The sequence below is a fragment of the Meles meles genome, chromosome 15 (assembly GCF_922984935.1).
Source record: "Meles meles chromosome 15, mMelMel3.1 paternal haplotype, whole genome shotgun sequence".
NCBI lineage: Eukaryota > Metazoa > Chordata > Mammalia > Carnivora > Mustelidae > Meles > Meles meles.
Genome location: NC_060080.1, coordinates 3557847 through 3580024, shown reverse-complemented (window position 1 = coordinate 3580024; position 22178 = coordinate 3557847). Strand labels below are relative to the sequence as shown.

At 47.7% G+C, this 22178-nt stretch overlaps 1 protein-coding gene across 1 annotated transcript in view; it reads left to right on the top strand.

Annotated features, from left to right (window-relative positions):
• The window catches only part of LOC123926164 (lysine-specific demethylase 4B-like), a 65386-nt gene extending 43954 nt beyond the window's left edge, over positions 1-21432 (top strand). Inside the window, exons 2-3 of the mRNA XM_045979957.1 lie at positions 19644-19776; positions 21347-21432. Coding sequence (XP_045835913.1) covers positions 19644-19776; positions 21347-21432 — 219 coding nt within the window. The remainder of the gene's footprint in view (positions 1-19643; positions 19777-21346) is intronic.
• Positions 21433-22178: the final 746 nt, after the last annotated feature.

Genomic DNA, 22178 nt, shown 5'->3' with positions numbered 1-22178 from the left:
TGAGCACACTTTCTCTCTAAAATGTACAAATAAATCTGTCTTAAAAGAAATAATATATATGACTACAAAGTTTTGGGTTTTTTTGTTTTTGTTTTTTTTCTCTTCTCCCTGTGGGAGGTCCCTTGACCTTTGCATGAGAGGTTAACATGCTTCATTTCTTTGCAGAGGAGAAGGAGAAAACCTGTTGGGTGTGAATGTGGATTTTCATTTCACTTTCCCGATCACCCCAAGACTGGGCTCTCCATCTCTCCTTTTCCAAAATACCCCACTTTGCACTTTTGTAGCACTTCCTAAACAAACAAGCAGCAAGGACAACAACAAAAACCCACAGGGCTTGTCTTTGATGTTGTTCTACCACCTGTTGGAGTCCGAGTTCATTTTCATGTCTCCAGCACCAGCACAGCCTGATGGATCACAGCAGCTCGACAGAGAGCCGGGGGATGAATGGACAATTAACATGATGCAAATAGACGTAATAACCCAAAGTTCGGAAGTGAAATAACAGGATTATGGGTGGTTTTTTTTCCCCTCTAGATCCCAGAAAACTTTAGGATAAGATTTCAGTACCCCACAGGGTGGACGTTGGGGAAGCAGGAGCATCGAGATGACTGGGGTAGTAAACTGAGGTCTTCAGGGTGGATCTTCTGCCAACCCAGCGACTTTTCACATTCTGCAGGTTAAGTGAACAGCAAACTTAGGTGCTTGGATTAGATGGTCTCTAACGTCCCTTCTAGTTATCACAAGCAATATTAAAGAGCATATCCTCCCCCCCCACCTTTTTTGGGAGGTAAATTTAGAAATCTTTCTTCTCCCCAAAGATTTCTTCTAATATCTGACAAGGAGAAGACCCTGCCAGGAAGACAGCAAGCACAAACTTCACGATTATCTACTCTGCTCCCTTCACGAACATTAATAAAAACTACAGATGAAATTGAAACCACCATCGGACCTAAACATGCTGATAGAATATCACAGAAATAACCGTCCCCACGTCAAGGTGTATAGTTAGCACAAGCTTGGTGAGTAACCTGACCCTCCAGCGCCCATCCAGGAGTAGACATGACTGTATTTACAACCTGGCGGTTCTGACATGGAAGGGACAAGCTCTAAAAGGATGACCTTCCCGATCATTTTTAGACACACCCAGTGAAGGGTCCTTTTGAGGTCATTCAGTCCATTTGCTGACTCCCAGGCACTATTTGGGAAGGTTATTAATTTTCTGTTGAAGTATTTACAGGACTCTCTTTTGCGTTCTGCCTAACACACTTAATTGTTACCTTACAGAACATAATAAGCCTCTTAGGGGCAAATGTACTAAAGGAAAGATGCTTAAGTATTTGGATTTCAGACTTTTTTTAGTGACTGGAAAGAGTAAATAGGGAGAATGAAATCACGTACGAGGATAACGAGCAGTCAGAGAAAGCTCAGGTTGCCCCTACAAAGAACAATTATCCCAGCCCTGGAATAGACCCACTCACGGCTCTATGATGCTCAGGCTGGGACCTTCCATTTTGCCTGGAAGATAAGCTATGAAACAGGAAAATCTTGCTTAACCAGAAATGTAGCTAATGGGAAACCCCAGATAAGCTATTAGGGGACAGTTCTCTATTTTAGAAGAAGGAAATGAGTCATAAGAAAGAAGGCGACTTCTTCTCTCTCTGCCTGCCTCTCTTGTGATTTCTCTCTGTCAAATAAATAAATAAAATCTTTAAAAAAAAAAAAAAAAAAAAAAGAAAGAAGGCGATATATATGTTATGGGTTGGCTCCGTAGAGCAGAAGCCCATTTCCTGCCACTTCCGTGGGCACAGGCCTCTGTCCCTATACTGTTCTTTATAAGATTTTCTGAGACCTTTTAAGACCCTCTGTCTCTGTCCAACGATTTAGCTGTAATTTTTAGATCCAACATACCCAGGGAGGAAGAGAGACTATGTAGAATAGCTTTCTTCTAGGGTCAAAGCGTATAATGCTTTCTGGAAAATCAATTAATCAGAAAATTACGTGTCTCAGGATTCTCTTCTTTCCCGGAGCACCTTTATTTTTAACCCCAGATGGACTGAAAGTAGAAGGAAATCAGGATAGAAGTGATGACATTAGTGGTGAGTAAATGATGCCCTAATTATGAAATTGAATGTGACCAGACTTTACATTAAAAATTGATGTCTAGAATTCTTACAACTCAGTGCTAAAGAAAAAAAAAAAACAAATAAACAAGTGGACAACAATAACCCAATTTAAAAACAGCAAAAGACTTAAAAAGACATTTCTCTAAAGAAGATATATACATGACCAACAGGTATACGAAAAACGCGCAGTGTCACTAATCAGGGAAATGCAAATCAAAGCCACAGTAAGCTGGCACCTCCCACCTGTCAAGATGTCTGTGACCAAAGAAAGAAAGACAACAGGTGTCGGAGGGCCTGGAGAAATTGGAACCCTTGTGCATGGTTGCTGGGGATTTACGTAAAATGCTGCAGCCACAATGGGAAACAGGATGGAAGTTCCTCAAAACATAAAAATAGAACTATCTTGTGATCCAGCAAACCCGCTTTCCATATTTATCCAAAAGAACTGAAAGCACGATCTCCAAGAGTGTTAGCATTCCTGTGTTCACTGCAGCACTATCCACAGCAGTCAAGACGTGGACACAAGCCACATGTCCACCAGCGGATGGACAGATAAAGAAATAGGCGCATGCAGACCAGGGACTACTATCCAGCCTTAGAAAAGAAGGGAACTCTTCCATCCACAGTGAGCACCAGGACCTTATGCTGAGTGAATAAGCCAGTCACACAAAGATAAATACATTTTATCTCGGCTCCACTTATTTGAGATATCTGACGAGGTCAAGTGCACAGGAACAAAGAGTGGAATCACAGTTGCCGGGGGCCTGGAGGAGGAAACAGGCAGTTGCTGGTAAGTCACCAGCCCAAAGTTTCAGGGAATCCAGACGACTCGTCTCTAGGGTGCTACGGTACAGCACGACCCGATGTCTGATTAAGGAGGTAGATCTCTTGTTCAGTGTTCTTACCAAAACAGAATAGAATAAAGAAAAAAAAATGCATAAGGGGCGCCTGGGTGGCTCGGTGGGTTAAAGCCTCTGCCTTCAGCTCAGGTCATGATCTCAGGGTCCTGGGATCAAGCCCCGCATCGGGCTCTCTGCTCAGCAGGGAGCCTGCTTCCTCCTCTCTCTCTCTCTGCCTACCTCTGCCTACTTGTGATCGCTCTCAGTCTGTCAAATAAAAAAAATCTTAAAAAAAAAAACGCGTAAAATAAAACAGTTGAAGCTTGGTGCTTGCATTAAGTGAGAAAATGCGTGTGGACTCTGGATATGCGCAGACTGTTCTGTTCCCCAAAATTCATATATTGGGACGCAGCCCCCAATGCGATGATGTTTGGATGTGGGGCCTTTGGGGGGTGAGGAGGTCACGTGGATGGGCTCCTCGTGAGCGGGACCGGGGCTTTACAAAAACCACCCCGAGAGCTGCCCTGCCCCTTCCCCGGTATGAACCTGATAGCCGACTTTGCCGGCATTGGGATCTTGAATTTCCAGTCTCCAGACCTAGGAGACAGAAATGTCTGTTGTTGATAAGGCACTCGGTCTGTGATGCTCTTAGAGCAGCGTAAGCAGCCAACCCAGGATACAAAGGAGACTGTGGACCTCGGTTTGCTGTGTAGTCATAAAAGCATAATGACACCCGTCCTGTCTATTTCAGAGAACTACTTGAATCAAAATCGTTCTATTCACGCTTCCGTTTAATAGAAATTGAAAGGTGCCGGACAGATATTGAAAATCATCATTATGAGAAGCATATTAGGTTCTCTTAAATGTTAGGGTCTTTGTCGTACAATGAGGGTAGGTAATCTGCTTTGATGGGACAAGGACTGTGGCCAAGCGGCTCTGCACGCCAGCCTCAGTCACACCCAGAAAGAGTTTGTTTGCGTCCCCAGGACCAGGCAGGGACATCCAGAAGGCCCCAGGCCAAACACACAACTTGGATGACTGTGGCCCATGCTGCGGTGATGGGATGTGGAGGTAGGAAGGGACTAAGACGCCACTGTCATGTGGCACTGGCGTTCACAAGGGACTTAGCAGGCAGCCGTGGGCGGTGGCCGGGAGCTCCTTCAGAAGGCAGGAGGCCGGTCCTCCCACAGATAGATCTGCCGATTCTGGGCGTGTGGAGTGCGGCCCAGCAAGCCAAGGGCCTTGGGGCGGGTTCCTGCACTGGACAAACACTGACCCGTGAAAATGCAGGGTTCCTGGGTGGTGGTGGGACAGGCTGCGGGGCCTGGAGATGCGAGCGGCCGTCGTGAGCTCTGGGAGCAGCGCCCTCGACGCTGTCTCCGGGAAGAACAGCCCTTCCTCTGTGACAGAGGGGGTTCCTCTCACACATGTTCCCAGCACAGAGATGAGAGAGCAAGACGCCTGGAAAATTACAGAGCTGTCCTGGTCGCCGTCTCAACGGCAGTCAAGGGGAGGACCCAGACTGCCCAATGCCCACTTCTAGATCCGTTCTACTGGACTGATCCTCCCCAAAACAAACTCACAAGAGAACTAAAACTCCCTGTCCCGGAGGGCCCAGGAAAGGCGTTCAGGTTGCAGGACAGGCTCCAGGTTCAGGTTCTTGTGCCTGCAGCTGAGGGCACAGCCTCTCCCCCCATCTGAGGGGGCGGGGGTGGCCTTGGCAGCACGAGATTGCAGAAATTAGTGTAGGTGAACATTCTAGAGCGTGACACGGAAACGTCTACTTTTTTTTTTTTTAAGATTTATTTATTTGACAGAGAGAGACACAGCGAGAGGGAACACAAGCAGGGGGAGTGGGAGAGGGGAAAGTAGGCTTCCCACCGAGCAGGGAGCGGGATGCAGGGCTCGATCCCAGGACTCTGGGATCATGACCCGAGCTGAAGGCAGACGCCTAACGACTGAGCCACCCAGGCGCCCCGGAAACGTGTTTCTTTTACAGGCAGAATTTTATCTCGGAAAGAGAGAGACTGAATCGGCAAATCCAGACTGGAGTCCTGGCTCTGGGAGTCCGCTGTTCTGCCCGTCAGCCCTACTTCCTGAGCCTCAGTTTCCCTCTTCCACAAGAGGCTTCCTCAGCTCTGCTTCTCTCAGAGACGACCACACAAGACCATGCAGGTGAGAGTCAATGAGACGAAACAAAAACACGGAAACCTAAGGAGAGTTTGGCAAACTGTGAATCCACTCTCCGGGGCCAGGTCCTGCGTTCTTATTAACAGTTTCGTAAATCACAAACCGAAGGGAAGGGACAGGAAGGGGTATGCGCTTCCCACCCCTGAAGACCCTGCCTGATAGGAAAAGTAAACACATAAATGGGATCACAATGAGAAGACTGAGAAGCTTGTTGTCAAGCCAATCAAATGCTAAATAAAACAGGGCTGTTAGCTGGAGAACCAGTGCTAACAGAGGCCGAGGCTAGTTTGAGTCTAATTAACCCGAGGGTTAGCGAGGCAGCTAGTGGGATGCATTTCTCCTCCAGAAGCCCAGGGAGGAGCGGGGTGAGGTGGAGGCTGCCAACCCTGCAGCCCGCTGGCCCCCGCTGGGTCTCACCTGGGGGTCCACCCTGGGTGCTGCCCATCCGGACCTCAGAGGAGGAACAGGAGGTGACCTGGGAGTGTCACCGACACAACCTGTCTCTCCGAGCCCCTTGCCGCTGCTCCTGTGAGGCCCCGCCGCGGATGACCAAGCAGCTTGGGGACCTGGAGTGGTTTGGTGGAGTGTGTGGTGATTGATCTACTCTTTGAGAAGCACGGGGACAGGATGAGGCTCTCCCCGGGGGTCGCGGGGAGTGAAGAGGGATATGCCATCACTGCCCACGATTCCAGAGGACGCGCCGAAACCATGGACGCATTCCCAGCGGTGAGCGGAGGTTCCTGACCGAGCAGGTGCTCATCTCCTCTATCCTCTCCAAGGACGTGGGGCAATCCCTCCCTTGAATCCGCCTTGCTGGTCATGTAAGGCACTGACTGTCCGAAGAGGTATGGTAATTCAAGCATCCTTATTGCCTTCAAAACTGTGGCAGTTTGGAAAGTCAGTCGTATACTTATTGTGGTTAAACAGGAAATGGAAAACATAAGTTATTTCACGATCATAATGATCCCTATTGGGGCGCCTGGGTGGCTCGGTGGGTTAAAGCCTCTGCCTTCGGCTCAGGTCATGATCCCAGGGTCCTGGGATCGAGCCTCGCATCAGGCTCTCTGCTCAGCAGGGAGCCTGTGTCCTCCTCTCTCTCTGCCTCTCTGCCTGCTTGTGATCTCTGTCTGTCAAATAAATAAATAAATAAAATCTTAAAAAAAATGATCACCTATTGTCCTAGACTCTCTATGAGAAACAGAGTCTCACCAATGTCTAACTATGCACCCCACAGTAGAGCATAATCTCTTCCATAAAATACAAGACACTATAAGGGAAGAGAGTTGTTCCTTCCTAACACCTTTAACTGTTCTGTTTGCAGAATGATGAGAACTTGCAGAGGCGTGACAGTAAGTCATGTCCCACGTCTGCGTGTGCGTCACAATGTGCACACTGTGCACTATGTCACCTTAGAGCAACTGACCGCAGCGTAGCTAAAAGAGGACAAAGAAGACATTTGCATGTGGACCCAAGGTCTTTGAGGAGGCTGTAAACATTCAGATTTCTGATCCGTGCTGCTCAGCGCCCTGGGCTCCACACACGGACGTGAGGGGGAAGCACCGACGACTTTGTCCACCAACATCTCTGACACTTGTCTCTCCCCTTGATATGTGTTTTTAGGGGGAGTAACCCCCAGCGAAGGGCTGAAAACATGATTCTCTCCAGCCTGGGAAGAAGTTGGCTCCTGGCAGTGACGGCGCCTCGTGCCACCTTCCCAACTTCACATTTTCTGAAACAAAACCAGACCAGTGTCCAAGCAGTCTGTCTCAGCGGCACACACGCCCGGGGAGGGGCCCTGCCTGTGGCCACCCCGTGCTGCCTGGTGGACGTGGGTGTGTGGCCCCGGACCTCTCCTGAATCTCTTTCCTGTCCACAGTGACCCACATGAGAGAAATTTTCTCTCCCTGTGACTGAATCACTCAACTTCCGCCACGGTTTACCTCCCAGAGAGAAGCGGTTACACTGATGGGAGCAGGTTTGGAAAGATTGGAAAGTAGTTTTTTCTTATGTCCTGCCAGGGATAGGGTGACCCTGCTTATGTCACGGGCCTGGTAGAGTCTCCAAGTTTGACGTTCCACCCTTGGTTTACCTATAACCCTTGTTTCTGAAATTAAGGACTTTTATTCCTCAAGCTAACTCCCTACTGTTCCTGCCTTTCTTTTGTCAAGATGAGCCTTTTTCTTCCTTGCAGCATTTTTCATAAGGAAGCAGTGTTTTTGATGACTTCACAAGAGTTTTTTTGGACATGCTCAACCCCGGGTGCTCAGCAGCTGGCCAGGCTCATTTACCAGCTAAGTGACATTTTTCTGGAGCTAGATTTCAGAGAGGAATTCAAATTTTTGTAGGAGGGAAATATCAGTATTCATTCATTGAAGAAATCAGTATTAAGCATCTACGGTGTGCTGGGAGAAATAAAAATGACGAATTTCTAGGGGCATCCCTCGGAAGTAATTGACAGTGAAAGCGTTAAAAGTGGCCTGCTTACCTTTGCACAGTATTCTAACATCTCGATTTACTTGTCCACTACCATTTCGTTTCAAAAGGAAGATTTTGTATGATCCAAAGAGGGACTAAGTTATTTGTCCTACCGTTCAGTTAGGGCTTACAGATCAATCTTCACGTTTGCATCTTTCTACAACAGTACAGGCAAACGTTGCTAAACACATATTGTCTGTTCTTGTCCCCTAGTCTGGCCACGCACTCATCTTCCCTGAAGCTGGACAGCAGCCTTCCAGAAGAAGGGAGCTCTGTCTCCCACTCCCGGTCCCATTGTGCAGGTCACCCTCTTCTCACATCTACCGTCGCCAGAGTCCAGCATGCCAGCTTCTCCATGAGCAAGGACACAGGGTGGGAAAAGTCACCGGAACTGGATTCAGGAAAATCTGGGATTGAATCCCAGTTCTCATGGGACCTCAGATCGCCACGTCTTGGCTTTCTCAAAACATGAAATGAGGACGAGAAGAGCCTCAGGGGGCGCTTTCCATGCACTTACCATGCTTTTACCCAGATTTATGCAGTGGTGGCACTGGGTGTGTGTGAGCACGCCTTAAAGTGTTAGCTGTCCCCTCCCCTGCTGAGTTCTCCCTGTTTTATAGACATCTCCTGCGTTCTAGCTCTCCGTCGAAGGGAAGTCAAGAGCATGTGGCCCAGCATGGTCCAGGCACTGGGGGACCAGTGAGTCTTGCATAAACCTGTAGCATGCAGAGTCTGGGGTCTTCACGCAGATCACACCACTCTGCGATAAAATAAAATGAATTTAAACAAATGCCAGTTGAGTTAAGTGACAAGCTCCTCAAGATGTCCTCTGACTTTTGTAGAGAAAGGACTGTGCAAGAGGGTAAAAGTCCATGAAGGAATTCCTGCTATGGAAGCACCTTGAGGGGTGGGACCCATACCTGCCAATCTGCAATGAGCTTGAGAAAAATGTCTGTGAAACAGATCAGCAAGAGCAAGAAGGGAAGATTCTTACATTGTAATTATCATCAACGAGTAGCTGAAGTGTTACCCTCCAGGAAAAACGGAATTTTGATGTGTTTTGGGTTGCTCCTGAGAACAGGCAGTAGACCCGGGGTCAAAATTTGGACACAGGGAGGCATATTTTAGCCCGACGCAAAGACCGTCAGATAAATGTGTCCGACAGTGGATGGCACGGCTGTAAGAAGGAAGGCAACCCCTACGTGCAGACGACGCTGTGCAATGCATGAGTTCTGGTCAACGATGCTGCGGAAGAGATTCCTACAAATCAGGGATACGATCCACTTTCTACAAATATTTTCCATAACAGCACATGCGTTTGTTATCTCCAAATGTATTGTCATTAAATTAGAATTTGAACAGATGTGGTTTTTACTATTGTTGTCCTTATTATGGCTGGTGTTTTTGAGTAATAATTGTTCTTTAGATCAATAAGAATTCTGGCCGGAGCAGCCCCAGCTCCCTGGCGTAGGAGTGGAATCGAGAGTAGATCAGGTGTGCAGTTGTGCAAAGAGCCTTCAACCCTTCGTCCCTGCCCTGATTTCTGGTGGAGAATAAGCACCTACATTTCTTTCTCTTGGAAGATGCAAAGGACATTCTGTTGGTCCAAATGAGGCTGGGATGAGGCAGGGAGAGGGAAACACGGCTTTCTTGTTTTCATGATTACAGCCCCTTACTCAGTTACATACACTAACCTACTTTCAAAGGAGAAAGCCTTCTTAAAAATATTTTACCCTTTCCCCCCATTTCCCACCCACATGATTTTTTATTGACTTTTGAAGCAAACTGACTCTAGTAGAGGCTTTTTTGAGTGGGACCAGTATTGCGATTCCCAGGGTAAAGGAAGGGCCACTCGAAGCCCAGGCAGGAATGCCGGGAGAGCTGGTAGATTCCGTCCTCGGTGCTCACCTTCCTACCTCGATTCTCAAGCCCCTCCGTCCCCGCCTGCCCTCATGCTCCCCAGACTTGGGCGACCTGGAATCCTTGGACCGACGGTGCTGAGGCTGCCGGGGCCGCCGTCCCCTCTCTCCTCTCCTTTGCCCTCACTGCCCCCTCTGCAACCAGGCTTCGCTCACGCAAACTCGCCAATGTCGCCAAGGACGCTGACTTCTCAGTCTTTCCCTTCCTGGGTCTTTCTGCCCTTGACAGTGTGGATCCTTCCCTTCGTCCAGAACTCCTTCCTTTGGCTTTTCCTGTAGCATCGTTGGGTGCTTCTCTTCCTGTACTACGTGCGTAGGAGCATTTGAGGGTTTCCGTCCATATCCCTCTCTTCTTGCACATTCTTTACATCAAATTTAAATGCTTGTGTTGTGCCATTCCCACTGCCCTCGGTCAGCTGAGCCCCGCGTGCCCACTCATCAACCCCAGCAGCCAGCCCGCAGACACCTCAATCTCAACCCCACCGGCTGTCCTTTTAACTCCCCTCTCTGCTGGGAGGAACTTCTTTCCACCTTTCCTTATCCACGTCACGAGTTCTGACTTCCTTCCTGTGGTGCACCCCGTGTCTCCTCCCCAAACAAAGCTTCCCTTCTGCACACCCCCAATGCTCTCCACGACACTTCATGCGAATTTGCGCCCCATGTGCTAATTCCCTCGGGTACCTGTCATGTCTGAGAGGTGACCTCCTGGAGGGCAGGAGACACCATCACTGACCATATGAGCCAGCACACTGCTTGGCAACTGGGGTCTGAAACATATTTCAGAAAGGAGCCAGGGGAGTCTCAAGCTTGCACAGCAGAGAGCACAGCTAGCAGCTTTTGTTAACACTCCCGCCAAATTCTCGTTCCGATCTTCGTGTAAGAACACAAGGGACAAAAGGAGGCAAAAACTTCCAACAACAAGGAAACTCACTAACATTCTGCAGAGATCTCCATAATCCTAATGACCTTTCTCCAAATATAAGACCAGTGGAAGCTGGAAGAGAGAGACAGATACTGAGGTTTCCCTCATGTCTTGTGAAACGGATCAACCCCACCTTTCCAGACAAAAAAGTCAGAAAGACACTTGATCGTTCCTTCAAATTTTGCTTTCTGAGTCAGACATTTGAACCAAGGGGAAAACTCATAGTTATGTCTGAACTGAACACTCACATGGTTTTTAATAGCTCAGACGTTGAACACTGAACACACACATATACATCAGTAGTACATACTTTTTTTTTCTTTTTTTTGTTTCCGCTCAGAAACTACAACAGACGTCAAGAAGCCAGGAGACACTGTGGAAGCATATTTCATCTCAGTAGATAGAATACCAACTGGCAAAGATGGGCTTTACATGTGTGTTTGGTTAGAGGGGAAAAAAAAAAAAGAGAGAGAGAGAGAGAGAAACACTAGGATACCAAAAGGTTAACCTGGGTTTTCTATTGGTAGTGAGATCCTTTTTATCTTTATTCATGGTGTGTTTTTTAACAATTTTCCTTAATGAGCTTCGTAGTACTTTACAACCTGGGAAAATGTATTTTAAAAATTTTATGAATAAGCAGAAAGCTGCTGAATCAGACAAAAATCAGAATGCGAATATTCAAATCCGAAACTCCGAAACCAAAGCCTTTTCAATATAAAATAGCTTTTAAATATGATGTATGGAAACTTCCTCTGGCCCCAAGTCCCTGTTCTCCTGCCTGCAAAGGAGCGATGCTGCCCCGAGCTGCCAGTCTTCCCAAGGAGATAAGATTTACTGTCCGGGTGGGGGATGGGAAGGAAAAATGTTAGCAGATATTGATTGCAATTAACTTTGCCACTGATGGGTGTGTGACTCCAGGTGAGCCCTGCTATTTAGTAAATGGGGTAAGACTCTCCAAGATTAATGGAGGTTGTCAACAGGGTGGTGGGCTCCAGCCCAGGGGGTCACATAACTCCATTTTTCCCACTTGGAAAGTGAAATTATCAGAGAAACATGGACAGACTTTATGAGAAGGAGAACGTGGTCAAAGCCGCTCATCATATTCCCGTCCCTCATCACCACAGCTGAGCCCAGAAAAGACAAAGCTCCTTTTATTGATGTTCTGGAGTGCATGGCCTGGATGCCGTCTGCAATTAAATATAATTGCATGATTCTGTGTGCTTCCTGCCCGACGCGCTCCATTCTGGCTCCCCTTGACCGAGTCCAGGCGGCACCCCCATTGCAGCGGTCCCCACACTAAGTGCTTCGTGTGTATGGAGCTGGAAACCTCACAAAGCCGAGGGCACCTGAGAGGGTGCTCCCGCCCCCCGCCCCACCTCGCGCCGGGTGCATGGCCGGGAATATAGATGAGTCCCATTAGGATCGATTGGGGGGAAGTCATTTCTCCCGGGCATGGGAACAGAGTCAGAAGACGGCAGATCGCTCTGTGCTTCTCCACGTCTCTTCCTCACTTAGCAGCATGACTCTCTCTATCGATGCACTCACGGGAAGGGCTTCCAAGGTAAATGTCATCATTCTTTGAGCTGATTAGAGAATGCGGGAAATCGGAATGGAGCAGCAGCCATGACGTAGAAATGTGCAGATTCCAGAGATGCCGCAGAAAACCTCCGGAAATCCAGTTTTCAGCACGTAGGTGAATTCAAGTTCTTCCTCCAGAGATCCCTTTACAGTCCCTTGTAACGGGGAATGCAAGCTCCCCTAAATCAATATGTTTTCTCAGGGATGATGGTGCCCCCATAAATCACCATTTGCATGACATATTTGTCCTAATAAATCCACCTTGAAGAGAGGGACAGAGAGGAAAGTGGCTAACAATAAACCCACAGTCCTATGCCATAGGGAGAATAACGCAAAACTTGAGTTTCTACGGACACACAAATTTGTGTGGCTGCAGTCAAATTAAATGAGTTTCCTCCCCCGGGGGGCTGTGGGTGCAGGTCGGCGTGGAACCGTCCTGCGGCATGTGCCTTCCCTCAGGGAGAGGAGGCTGAGCGCTACTCGTGGACAGGAAGACAACCAAAACACCAAGCCGTAAGAGAGCCAGTTGTAAGTTCATTTGTCTTGGATTCTTCTCAATTACTTTTCCTAAAAGGACAAAAATGGAGCAAGTTTATTTAGTGGTTTGGATAGAGAAGGATGAAATGGATGACTCAACAGAGTAAACACTCCCTCTGGAGCCCCCGGTGAAGGCTCAGCAACTGGGAACGTCCCTAACCAGTTAGGGAGAAGCCAGATGTGCCAATGACTTAGTGATGACATTACAAATATCTTCCTAGTTCCCTAACTTGATTGCTGTTTTGTAGCAGAATAGTCCTAGCCTCTTCTGCAAAATGGTTCACATCAAGTGTAGAGAATTCTTGACAAAGATAGTGAGAAAGTATGGGCTATGGGGCCAGACAGGTTCGGGTTGGAATTCTTATCCCATCATCTGTGCTAAAGAAGATGAGTTTCCTGCCCTCTGTGAGAGGGGTGGAAAGAGCTCTGGGTCCTGCAGGGAGGGTTGTACAGAGGAACTGACGTAGCACGGTGTTACTTTTTTAAAAAATGCACCAAAGAGTGACAACGCAGAGCTCAGAACCAGACACAAACAATGTGTCCAATTATGTTTCTTAATTTGTCTTTTTCCATTTTTAATGAAATGATGTTCGTTGTTCCTTTCATTCAAAATCCAAAATCAGGGGCGCCTGGGTGGCTCAGGGGGTTAAGCCTCTGCCTTCGGCTCGGGTCATGATCTCAGTGTCCTGGGATCGAGCCCCACATTGGGCTCTCTGCTCAGTGGGGAGCCTGCTTTCCCCCCCATCTCTCTCTGCCTACTCGTGATCACTGTCTGTCAAATAAATAAATAAAATCTTAAAAAAAAAAATCCAAAATCATAGAGCGGGAAGCGTCATGAGAATGCCTCTGTCTCGTCACTGCTCATTCCACATTGTAGTTAGACTTCCTCAAAGACTTGTTGGAGTTGCTCAAGAGGACACGCTAGTTACCAGCACCAGAGAGCAGGACCCAGAACTCTGAATTTCCAATTCAAGCGCTGCCCACAACAAGCCATTCTTTCAAAAAGGGGTTATTGATTTATTCTTTCTGTTTACCCAAATGAAACTTGATTATAGCTGATAAAACATACAAAAGTAAGAACAATCACCATAACACCTGCATCCAGAGATAAATGCTGCCCATGCTTCCGTGTGAGAAATATAGGATCTCCTGTCTGGGTTTCTAACCACGCACCTGGGAGAGAAGTGGTCTTCTTCAGGTGCAGCCAAAGAACCAAACAGGAGTCCCTTTTCCTTTTTAGATGTGGGGTGTTCTGTCTTACGCCTCATCCTTTTCTAACAAAGCATCTCCAAAACATCACTACCTTGCTTCACATGTGAAAGCAAAAGTAGCTGTTTCTACCGTCTTCCTTTCCCTCCAGCCAGCTAGAGAGCAAAGGCCACTGTGGGCCAAACAGTCACTAGCTAGACTCTACTCAATTTGGAATTAATAAAGTTTTCAACTGAACTATTATTTTATTACATGGTGGAAAATATGCACGGATCCCTTTGCCCAAATGTTTAAATTGTTTGGCATTATGAAAAGCCAAGTTTAAAATAAAAATGCTTGGCAAGAAGGAGTCTCCTGATAAAAAGCATGTGTCGAAGGAAAATAAAAACAGAGTGAGAGTACACATTTTCACTCCGAATTGCTGGACTAATCATTTATCTTGATCTATATTATAAAGTAAGCCCCTATATTGCAATGCTTACTTAAAGACTAATGTGCCCTGGTTTTAGAAAATTATAGGATTAGGTCATACAATTGCATATAATCACATCTTTGTATGTGAATGCACGTGTGTACTGATGGAGGTATGTGCAAAGTTGAGTGTGCACCCATGCGTGTGTGTCTGCAGACACAGATATGGATATAAATGTGTGTGTGTGAATGCTGTCATGTGTACGTTGAGAGTGAGACAGGCAGAGACAGAGTGCTGGGGATGAAGATCTGGCATTGAGATCTGGTCTGAGGCATGTCAGGAGCTGAAAGCGATTGAGGGAGATGATTATTTCCTAAGCTGTCCATCCTCTGACCTTGGTGTGTAATCTAACACCCATCCACACAAAAACCATAATAGCTTGCTTGCTCTCATTAGCTTTGCTTTGCAGAAGGAGAAACAGGTTTAAGGAGTCAATCTAACACAATGTCACGCAACCAGAATTAAGCCCAGCTCCACGTACATTCAAATGTTCTTTCTTCACCATGTTTCTTCTTCACTCGTTCATCTGCTGGAAAATGGGACAGATTTACATAACAGGGAAGGGAGCACCATCCAGCAGGTACAGAGCAAGCCAAGGCTTTCATCTAAAGAAGGCTGGGAAGTGAAAAGAACACACTGACCTTCAGGAGGAGATCTGGGAAGTCTACACGTGCAGGCACTTCCTGGAATAATGACAATCTCAAGCCAGAGTTGGCAGGAAGTCACTATGACCTTCCTATCTGCCCAGCAGTGGGTGACCTGGCATATTCGACATCCAGGAAGGATCGTTTTTAACACCCTTCTCGTTGACATGGCAAAATTACGTTCAGTGTTAATCATGTAACAATCAGGAATGATTAGTATTTTCCTGACTCATTGTTCTCTTTTAAACGGAACAATGAGGGGCTCTTGGCTTGCTCAATCCATAGAGCATGTGATTCTTGATCTTGGGGTCATGAGTTCAAGCCCCACGTTGGGTGTAGAGCCTACTAAAACAAATAATGAAACAATGACTTAAGTAGAAGAAAGCATTTCAATTTTAAAGATGTAAAAATTCAATAAACAACTTTGTTATGGATTACAATCTGAATTTTCTACTTCACAGTCTGTGTGTCATCGGGCTGTTTTAGGTGTCATACACTAGTAAGAATTTCAGAAACCCGCACTGGAGGACAAAACTTGAAGGACTTCAAGTTCCACTTCTCCTTTCTAACCACTGTGCTAAATCTGAAGCTAAGTCTGAAACACTGTTGTAACAGGAATATATGGCAACCCAGCGTGGGAGAGAGCAGCGTGCCTAGAGTGAAACTGCCCGCTTCCAAACCATTAGGAACCTACTGAAATGCAAGCATGATGCTCAGTGCATGCGCGTGGGGACAAAAGCAAGGGCAGGTCCTCAGGCTCCATCCAGGCTGACAGCTGTCATGCTACTACTCCCTCACTCCCAGCTCAGCTGCATCATTACCGTTGGTCGTTGTTGTGGTGGTTGTTATTCTTCTTCCTCACCCTCCTCCTCATCATTATCATTTTTTGTCTCATATTTTCAGACAGCCACAACACTCAAAGAGGAAAAAATGTTTGTGTGCAATTTACAACACCTGGCATTCTCCGCCTTCTGTTAGATGCCAGGTCTCTAGATAGGCTTGGGCTCTCATGCTGGAGGAGGTAACAGGACATGCCCAAGGTGTTGAGAGTGTGTATGGGAGACAGGGTAGAAGCCTGGGGCATCTAACTCCAAAGCCTGTGTGCTTTGCCCCTAGGACTCCTGGAAGCACATAGAGGGACACAGAGTGGAATATAGAGGACATAACCAAGCCTTGTACCGGCTGAGTGTCTGCCTCATTAGACTTTCTCATCCAGCAGGTGATGGGGCAGCAGAGCGGTGGGCGTGAGTTCACTGTAGGCGTCTGAATAAGGGCAAGGTATGAAAAGATTAGACCGATGGGAGGTGTCAGTCATTGCACAAAATGTGAATGTGCTTAAATTCACTGAATTATACACTTGAATACAGATAAAATGGCAAATTTTCAGTTAGATATATTTTATCACAATTTTTTAAAAAGTTAAAATAAGAAGGATTACATCAAAAGTGGAATTGAGTAGGAAATGGAGGGGAAAACCAGGATGGGGAGGCCAAGTATCTTCCTACAAGACTTTTCAGAAAAAAAGAAAAATGTGGTATATTCAACTTAAAAAATAAAGTAAAAAAGGGTATGACTTCAATAACTATGCATTACTTTGGGCAACCAAAAAAAAGTTATTACATATCTTCCATTTGACGCTGGATTTTTACTCGTGGCTGACTTTCAGTGATTTACAGGGCCTTCCAAGGAAAGCAATAAAGTCAATTAGACTCTTGTTTGCTGAAAAATAAATGCCAATCTGTGACACGGTGTGTTTTCATTCGAACTAACATTCCTACAGCCTCTCCTTCCAGTGAGAGTGGGCATCCTCCCAGCGTTACCAGAAAGACGCGGCCGTGCATGTTTTAGGAGTCCTTCTGGGCCAGCCGTATTACCAGAGTGGACTCTACATTTGGAATGGTGCTTCCTACACTGTTTTATGCTGATTATCTTTCATTTCTATGGGCTCTGTATTTGCCAAAAGGCTTCTTTGCTTAATTAGGGAAACAGGTTTAGGGAATAAAATTGCATGAACCAACAGAAAATAATTGCATCTCAGATGCGGGTTTTTAGGAAATTGTCTGCTCATCCCTCTCTTTGGCTTCTTACCTCCAGCAGCCCCCTGCCAATATGTGTCCACTGGGAAGAATATTCTAAAAGACAGCAGGTAATTAAGATGTTTCTGGCATTGAGTAAAAGTTCCACATGATTTTTCATAGTGCAATGGGCTTGAAAGCGTTCCCACGCGGTATAAAGAACATCCACAACTGTCAAGTAAACTTGAAAATCGAATTAAAATTGACACACACACACACAGAGAGAGAGAGAGGAAAATAGCATTTTAAAGTAGGAAATAACATTCACAATTTAGCGTAATCCCCTCATTTTGCAGTTGAGCAAACTGAGGCATGGAGAGGTTAACTGACTTGCCACAAAACCAGACAGAGCCTGAGCAGGGAGAACCCAGATGCCCTGTATCCTGTGTCGTGGTATTATTCTATTTTATCGAAGAAGATTAAAATCTGCTTGTATTTTATTTCACAGATGTAATATATATTCAATATATTCAAAACGGAGTTAAATTTGTTTCGGAAAAAGCATTTAAATTATGAGCATAATTGTCCTTATAAAACCACTACAGTATAATATAATGATATTAACATACTATTAAGCTAGCACAACAATTAAAAAAAAACAACTTAAAACTGGGGAACCAAACTGAAGAGGTAATGAGAGCTGTGGAATCCTTTCATTCCTTCATAGGTTAATTGATCAGCACGCTTGGCCCTTCAGTTTGTTGAGGATGGGGGAGGGTGAATAAGACTGTCACACCCACACTTCAGCCAGAGGAAGGACACGAAACCGAAAATGCACGGCATCAGTGACAGTGTGCTCACAGTGCCTCCGTGGAGGGAACGTGCCTCTGGTGCGGAGCTCCTTGTGCTCATGGTTCCGCTGGGACCTGATACAACCTTCCCTGGGCACCTGCAGAGGAGAGACCAACTAAATCCAGCCGCTGTCCTAGGGTCAGGGTCTGCCATCTGATGGGACAGTGAGAGATCAGAAGATGACTTTCTACCTGCCTTCTCTCCAGAAGAGGCAGTGTGCAGGGTCACCTGAGGGAGAGTTCCAGAAACGCCTTGCGGTCAAGAGCGGCCCTTCCCCGCGGGTCGAGAACACAGACCGAGTTCACAGACGTGAACTGGGGCATGTGTGTTTCTTCTAGAGGAAGAATGAAAAGCAAAGGGAGCAGCAGCCTTCCAGAAACTCGGGGACACGGAATCAGAAGCGAGGAGCCTGAGCAACCAGAGAGCCTCCTGCAAACTCTGAGGAGTTTGCAGTGGGTTTTGGTGACCCAGAAGAGTTTCTGCCTCCACACCGTCACTCTGCTAAGCAAGAGGAGGCTGGGGACAAGAGGACGTTGAAAAGTTCAAGGAAGACATGGCCAGTCCACGAGCCAGAGCAGCAGCATGGGAGAGGGAGGGGAAGGAGGAGACTTTAATGAAGAGGAGCATGGCGGCTTAGACAGGACGTGCAGGATTTAGGAGGCTCCGCTGTCGCTCTCATGAGAGTGACTGGCTGGATGTTGGCATCATCAGCTGAGACGACAACAGTAGATTTGGAGTCAAGATAAAGCTTTAGTGGTGAAATGAAGCTCTACGGCAGCATTTGTGATTCCCTGTGATGCATTCAGAAAGATCCGCCATGTAAGGTTCTGCCCATTTACCATAAGGAATGGTTATATTATTACCAACAGCCGCAAGACGAATAATCAATTTCAATAACTATTAAGTTAAATAAACTGTTTTCCTCAGCATCTCCTGTCAGTGCCGAGCCTCACTGGAGAGTGGTACTACCCTAACCAGCTTAAGAAGTCACTTAAGACAAGGTCCTAATTGGGACACCTGCGTGGCTCAGGCAATTAAGTGTCTGCCTTTGGCTCAGGTCATAATCCCAGGTCCTGGGATCGAGCCCCTCTTGGGTTCCTTGGTCAGCGGGGGGGCTGCTACTCCCCTTGCCTGCCCGTCCCCTGCCTGTGCACAATCTCTCTCCCTCTCTCTGAGAAACAAATAAAACCTTAAAAAAAAAAAAAAAGAAAAGAAAGAAAGAAAGAAAAGTCATAGTTTGGATGAGAAAAGTCTCGATCTGGAATCCCAAGTTCTTTCCAGGCCCACGTGTCGTAGCGTGTGTGTCAGCATAAACTGGGTGTTGGAATAGCATCGTACCTGATGAGGACTTGCAGAAGTCCCTTCAAAGATCCACCCAGTCCCACAGCCCAGTTTCTGGGACCCAGGCGTTGGGGTCACCTGATCAGGAGGAGCACAGAAGGCCCCAGCTCCCCCCCACGCCTGCACTCGAAGGACCCCAAAGACTGTATTCGCTGTGGTCCCCAACACCACGTCTTGTACAGCTCTCAAGTGCCCCTGCTCCACGTGGCAGTGGCTATCCTCTCCTCCTCTGGCTCCTGGCAACAAATTTCTGCCAGCCCCAGCCACCCCGGGCATCTGTCATGGTCCTAGGAGAGAGCTTGCCTAGGTGTGGGCCTGCCCCCCAGTGCCAGGACTCCCAGGGATCCCCCCTGGAGCTCCTGCATCACAGCTCACTCTGTTGAGGCCCAGAGGACACTGATAATTGGCCAAGGAGCCCTCCCACCTGCTTCTCGCGCAATGCCCAACCTCACCCAGTCCAGGTCATGAGGACGAAGAGCTGACCTTTGAGTTAAGTCAGGTGACACACTGGCGTCCCCCTCACTTAGAACGAGCTCTTCCCCTCGTGCGTCCCTGGGCTTCGAGCGGCCGGACAGCCCGGCAGCCGCACCCCCAAGCCCCAGCCCCATTCTGTCACTTCCCGGAATTCTTTGTCCGCTGAGGACAGTGACATCCCCACAGGTCCGTGCTCCCTGAGCGACACGGGAGCCCGCTACCCCTCTCCTCACTCCTGGCGGCTCTCTGGCTCTCACTGACTCTGTTTCCCCACGTCCCACAGCCCTTCCTCACGTTTTTCTGGGCACGTAAAGCTTTGTTAGTTTGCTGTATGCCTTCTCCTGTTAGGGTGTAAGCCCTATGCAGGCGGGACTTTCCAGGTTTCGTTCAGTACCCACAAGGGTGCCCCCAGGAGCAGATGCTTGACAAGTATTTGCTGGTTTGTGGAACAAACATGCTGGCTGCGATGCGTCTGAGCTCTGATCACAACTGCCCGAACTTACAGAGAGCGATTCAGCGCTCACAGCGGACCTTCGAGTGCATTGTCTTCCGGAAGAACCCTGTTAGGTAGTCCAGCTATCTCCACCCCAGCAGGGTCACCACAGTTAGAAAGGGTCACGGACCTACCCAGGTTCACAGCTCTGAATGATTCTTGGCAGACCCGCAAGTTGAATTTGGGCCTCCTGGCTCTGTGTTGGACTTACCTGCTTCCAGCAACCCTGCCCTAAATGACGCTGCAAGGTTCGCAGAGCTGAGTCCGTGCTGAACTCTGATGACCCGCCTTCATGCTTTCCGGGCTCCGGTACCCCAGACTGCTTCCCAAGAGGACTCAGAATACCTCGACCTAAAACCATTGGAAATACAACAGATTTTCCAGAAAAACCCTCGCTGAAGACTCAAGAAACATGAGAAAAAAAGAAGCAGTATTTGACTAAAGAGTTGTTTTGATGGCATCCCAGTTGTCTGTCTGTCACCATCTTAAATATCGTTTATTACTAATAAGTAATGTTGAAATTGGGCAGTGAGGAAGCTGGCACCACACAGAGGCCGCTAAGACGCGCTACTGTTTATTTTTTTAAATCTCCTAAATCAGTCCTCAGTCCGAGAATTTGGCTTGCCGGAGTGACTCTGCTCCTGACCTGGGGCGGCTTCCCCAACCGGTTCTTGCCAAATACCCTTGACACCCAGCTCTCCTTCCAAGCCAATGTGGGTGGCAAGTTTGTTTGTTTTTGTTTTTGTTTTTTTAAAGACCTTAACACAGTTTTCCCTTTGCTGACTTCACATCAACCGCCTCCGTCCTTTGGACAAAGAAGGTCAAATCTCTTGAGCTAGCTAAGATAAGAGTACTTAATATAGATGATTTCGCATTTAATTTATGGGGTGAGCGATGCAGACAGAAGGACGCGCCCTTCCTGCTCGGGCTTCCCTCATCCCGGGACCGGCTCAGACACAAGATGTTCCATCTCAATTGGATTCTCCTCCTAAAACCCGTTAATAATTTTTTCTTTTTTAAGTCCTGTTGTATAGGCTTGTATGGTCTTTTTATAGTTTGCTGTAAACGATTTTAGTTACCTCTTCAATCTTTGTCCTGGTCTTTCCATTTCTAATTTCAAGGCTTAAAAGTTACTTCTGAGAGCCCAGAGAAAACACTGTTAAGTCGAGGATGAAAGAAAGGGAGAGATAAGACCCTGTAAATATAAATGATTGCCAGATTACGCCTGACGGCGCTGTTTTCTCTCCTCCCCGCGTTTTACAGTCTTGCTGAGTAAAGACGCTCCGCCGTCCTGCCGCGTGCTGCCGGAGCCCGGGCTTTTACGGGCCTCCTTCATCGACAGCACATAAACCCCACCGGCTTTCTCAGGAAGCCTTGTCTCGGCCTCTCCCGCTCTGGGCCGGGCTGTGGGGTAGAGTCTGCCTGAGCCAAGAGCAGGGCTTGCCTTCATGAAGCTGCTCCAGGCTGCTCTGCCCGCACGGGGTGGATTGTGACCGACCCTACATGGTGGGGAGGAACCAGCAGCCCCCACGGAAGACAGCGCCCCGGGTGCCGGCAGCCCACTCCTCTTGCCTGCTGGTCTCCGGGGGTGCTCCATGAGGAGAGAACCCCAAAGAAGGAACTCAGGGCAGTGGAGACAGAAGATCAGACCCTCCTTCTGAAACGGTGCAACGCACTCTCCCTGAACGCCTCCCCAGGAGCATGGCCAGCTCCAAGGCAGGGGCTCTGTCTTGTTTGTCTCTGAAGCTCAGGGTTCCCCAAGCCTGATGTACACCGCGGCCGTCAGGCTGCTGCTTATGAATGCGACTGAGTCCAGGAATGGCTCACTTTACAGACGCGCGTGCAGAGAGACGGCCAGGACGCGTCTTACGGATGGAGTGGAGAAAAGACGCCGTGGGGCCATCTGAGTGGGGCCATTACAACCCCAGGTCCTGCGATCTCCCGTTGCTGTGTGTGTGCAGAGTCCGAGAACATGGACAAGTTCTCAGTGACCTGGAAGATACCCTTCTCGTTTCCTGAGGCTGAAGAGTCTGAGGTCGTCCTCACTGAGGGAATCTAGAGCAACCCCAGTCACCTGCCTCCCTGCTCAGGGCTT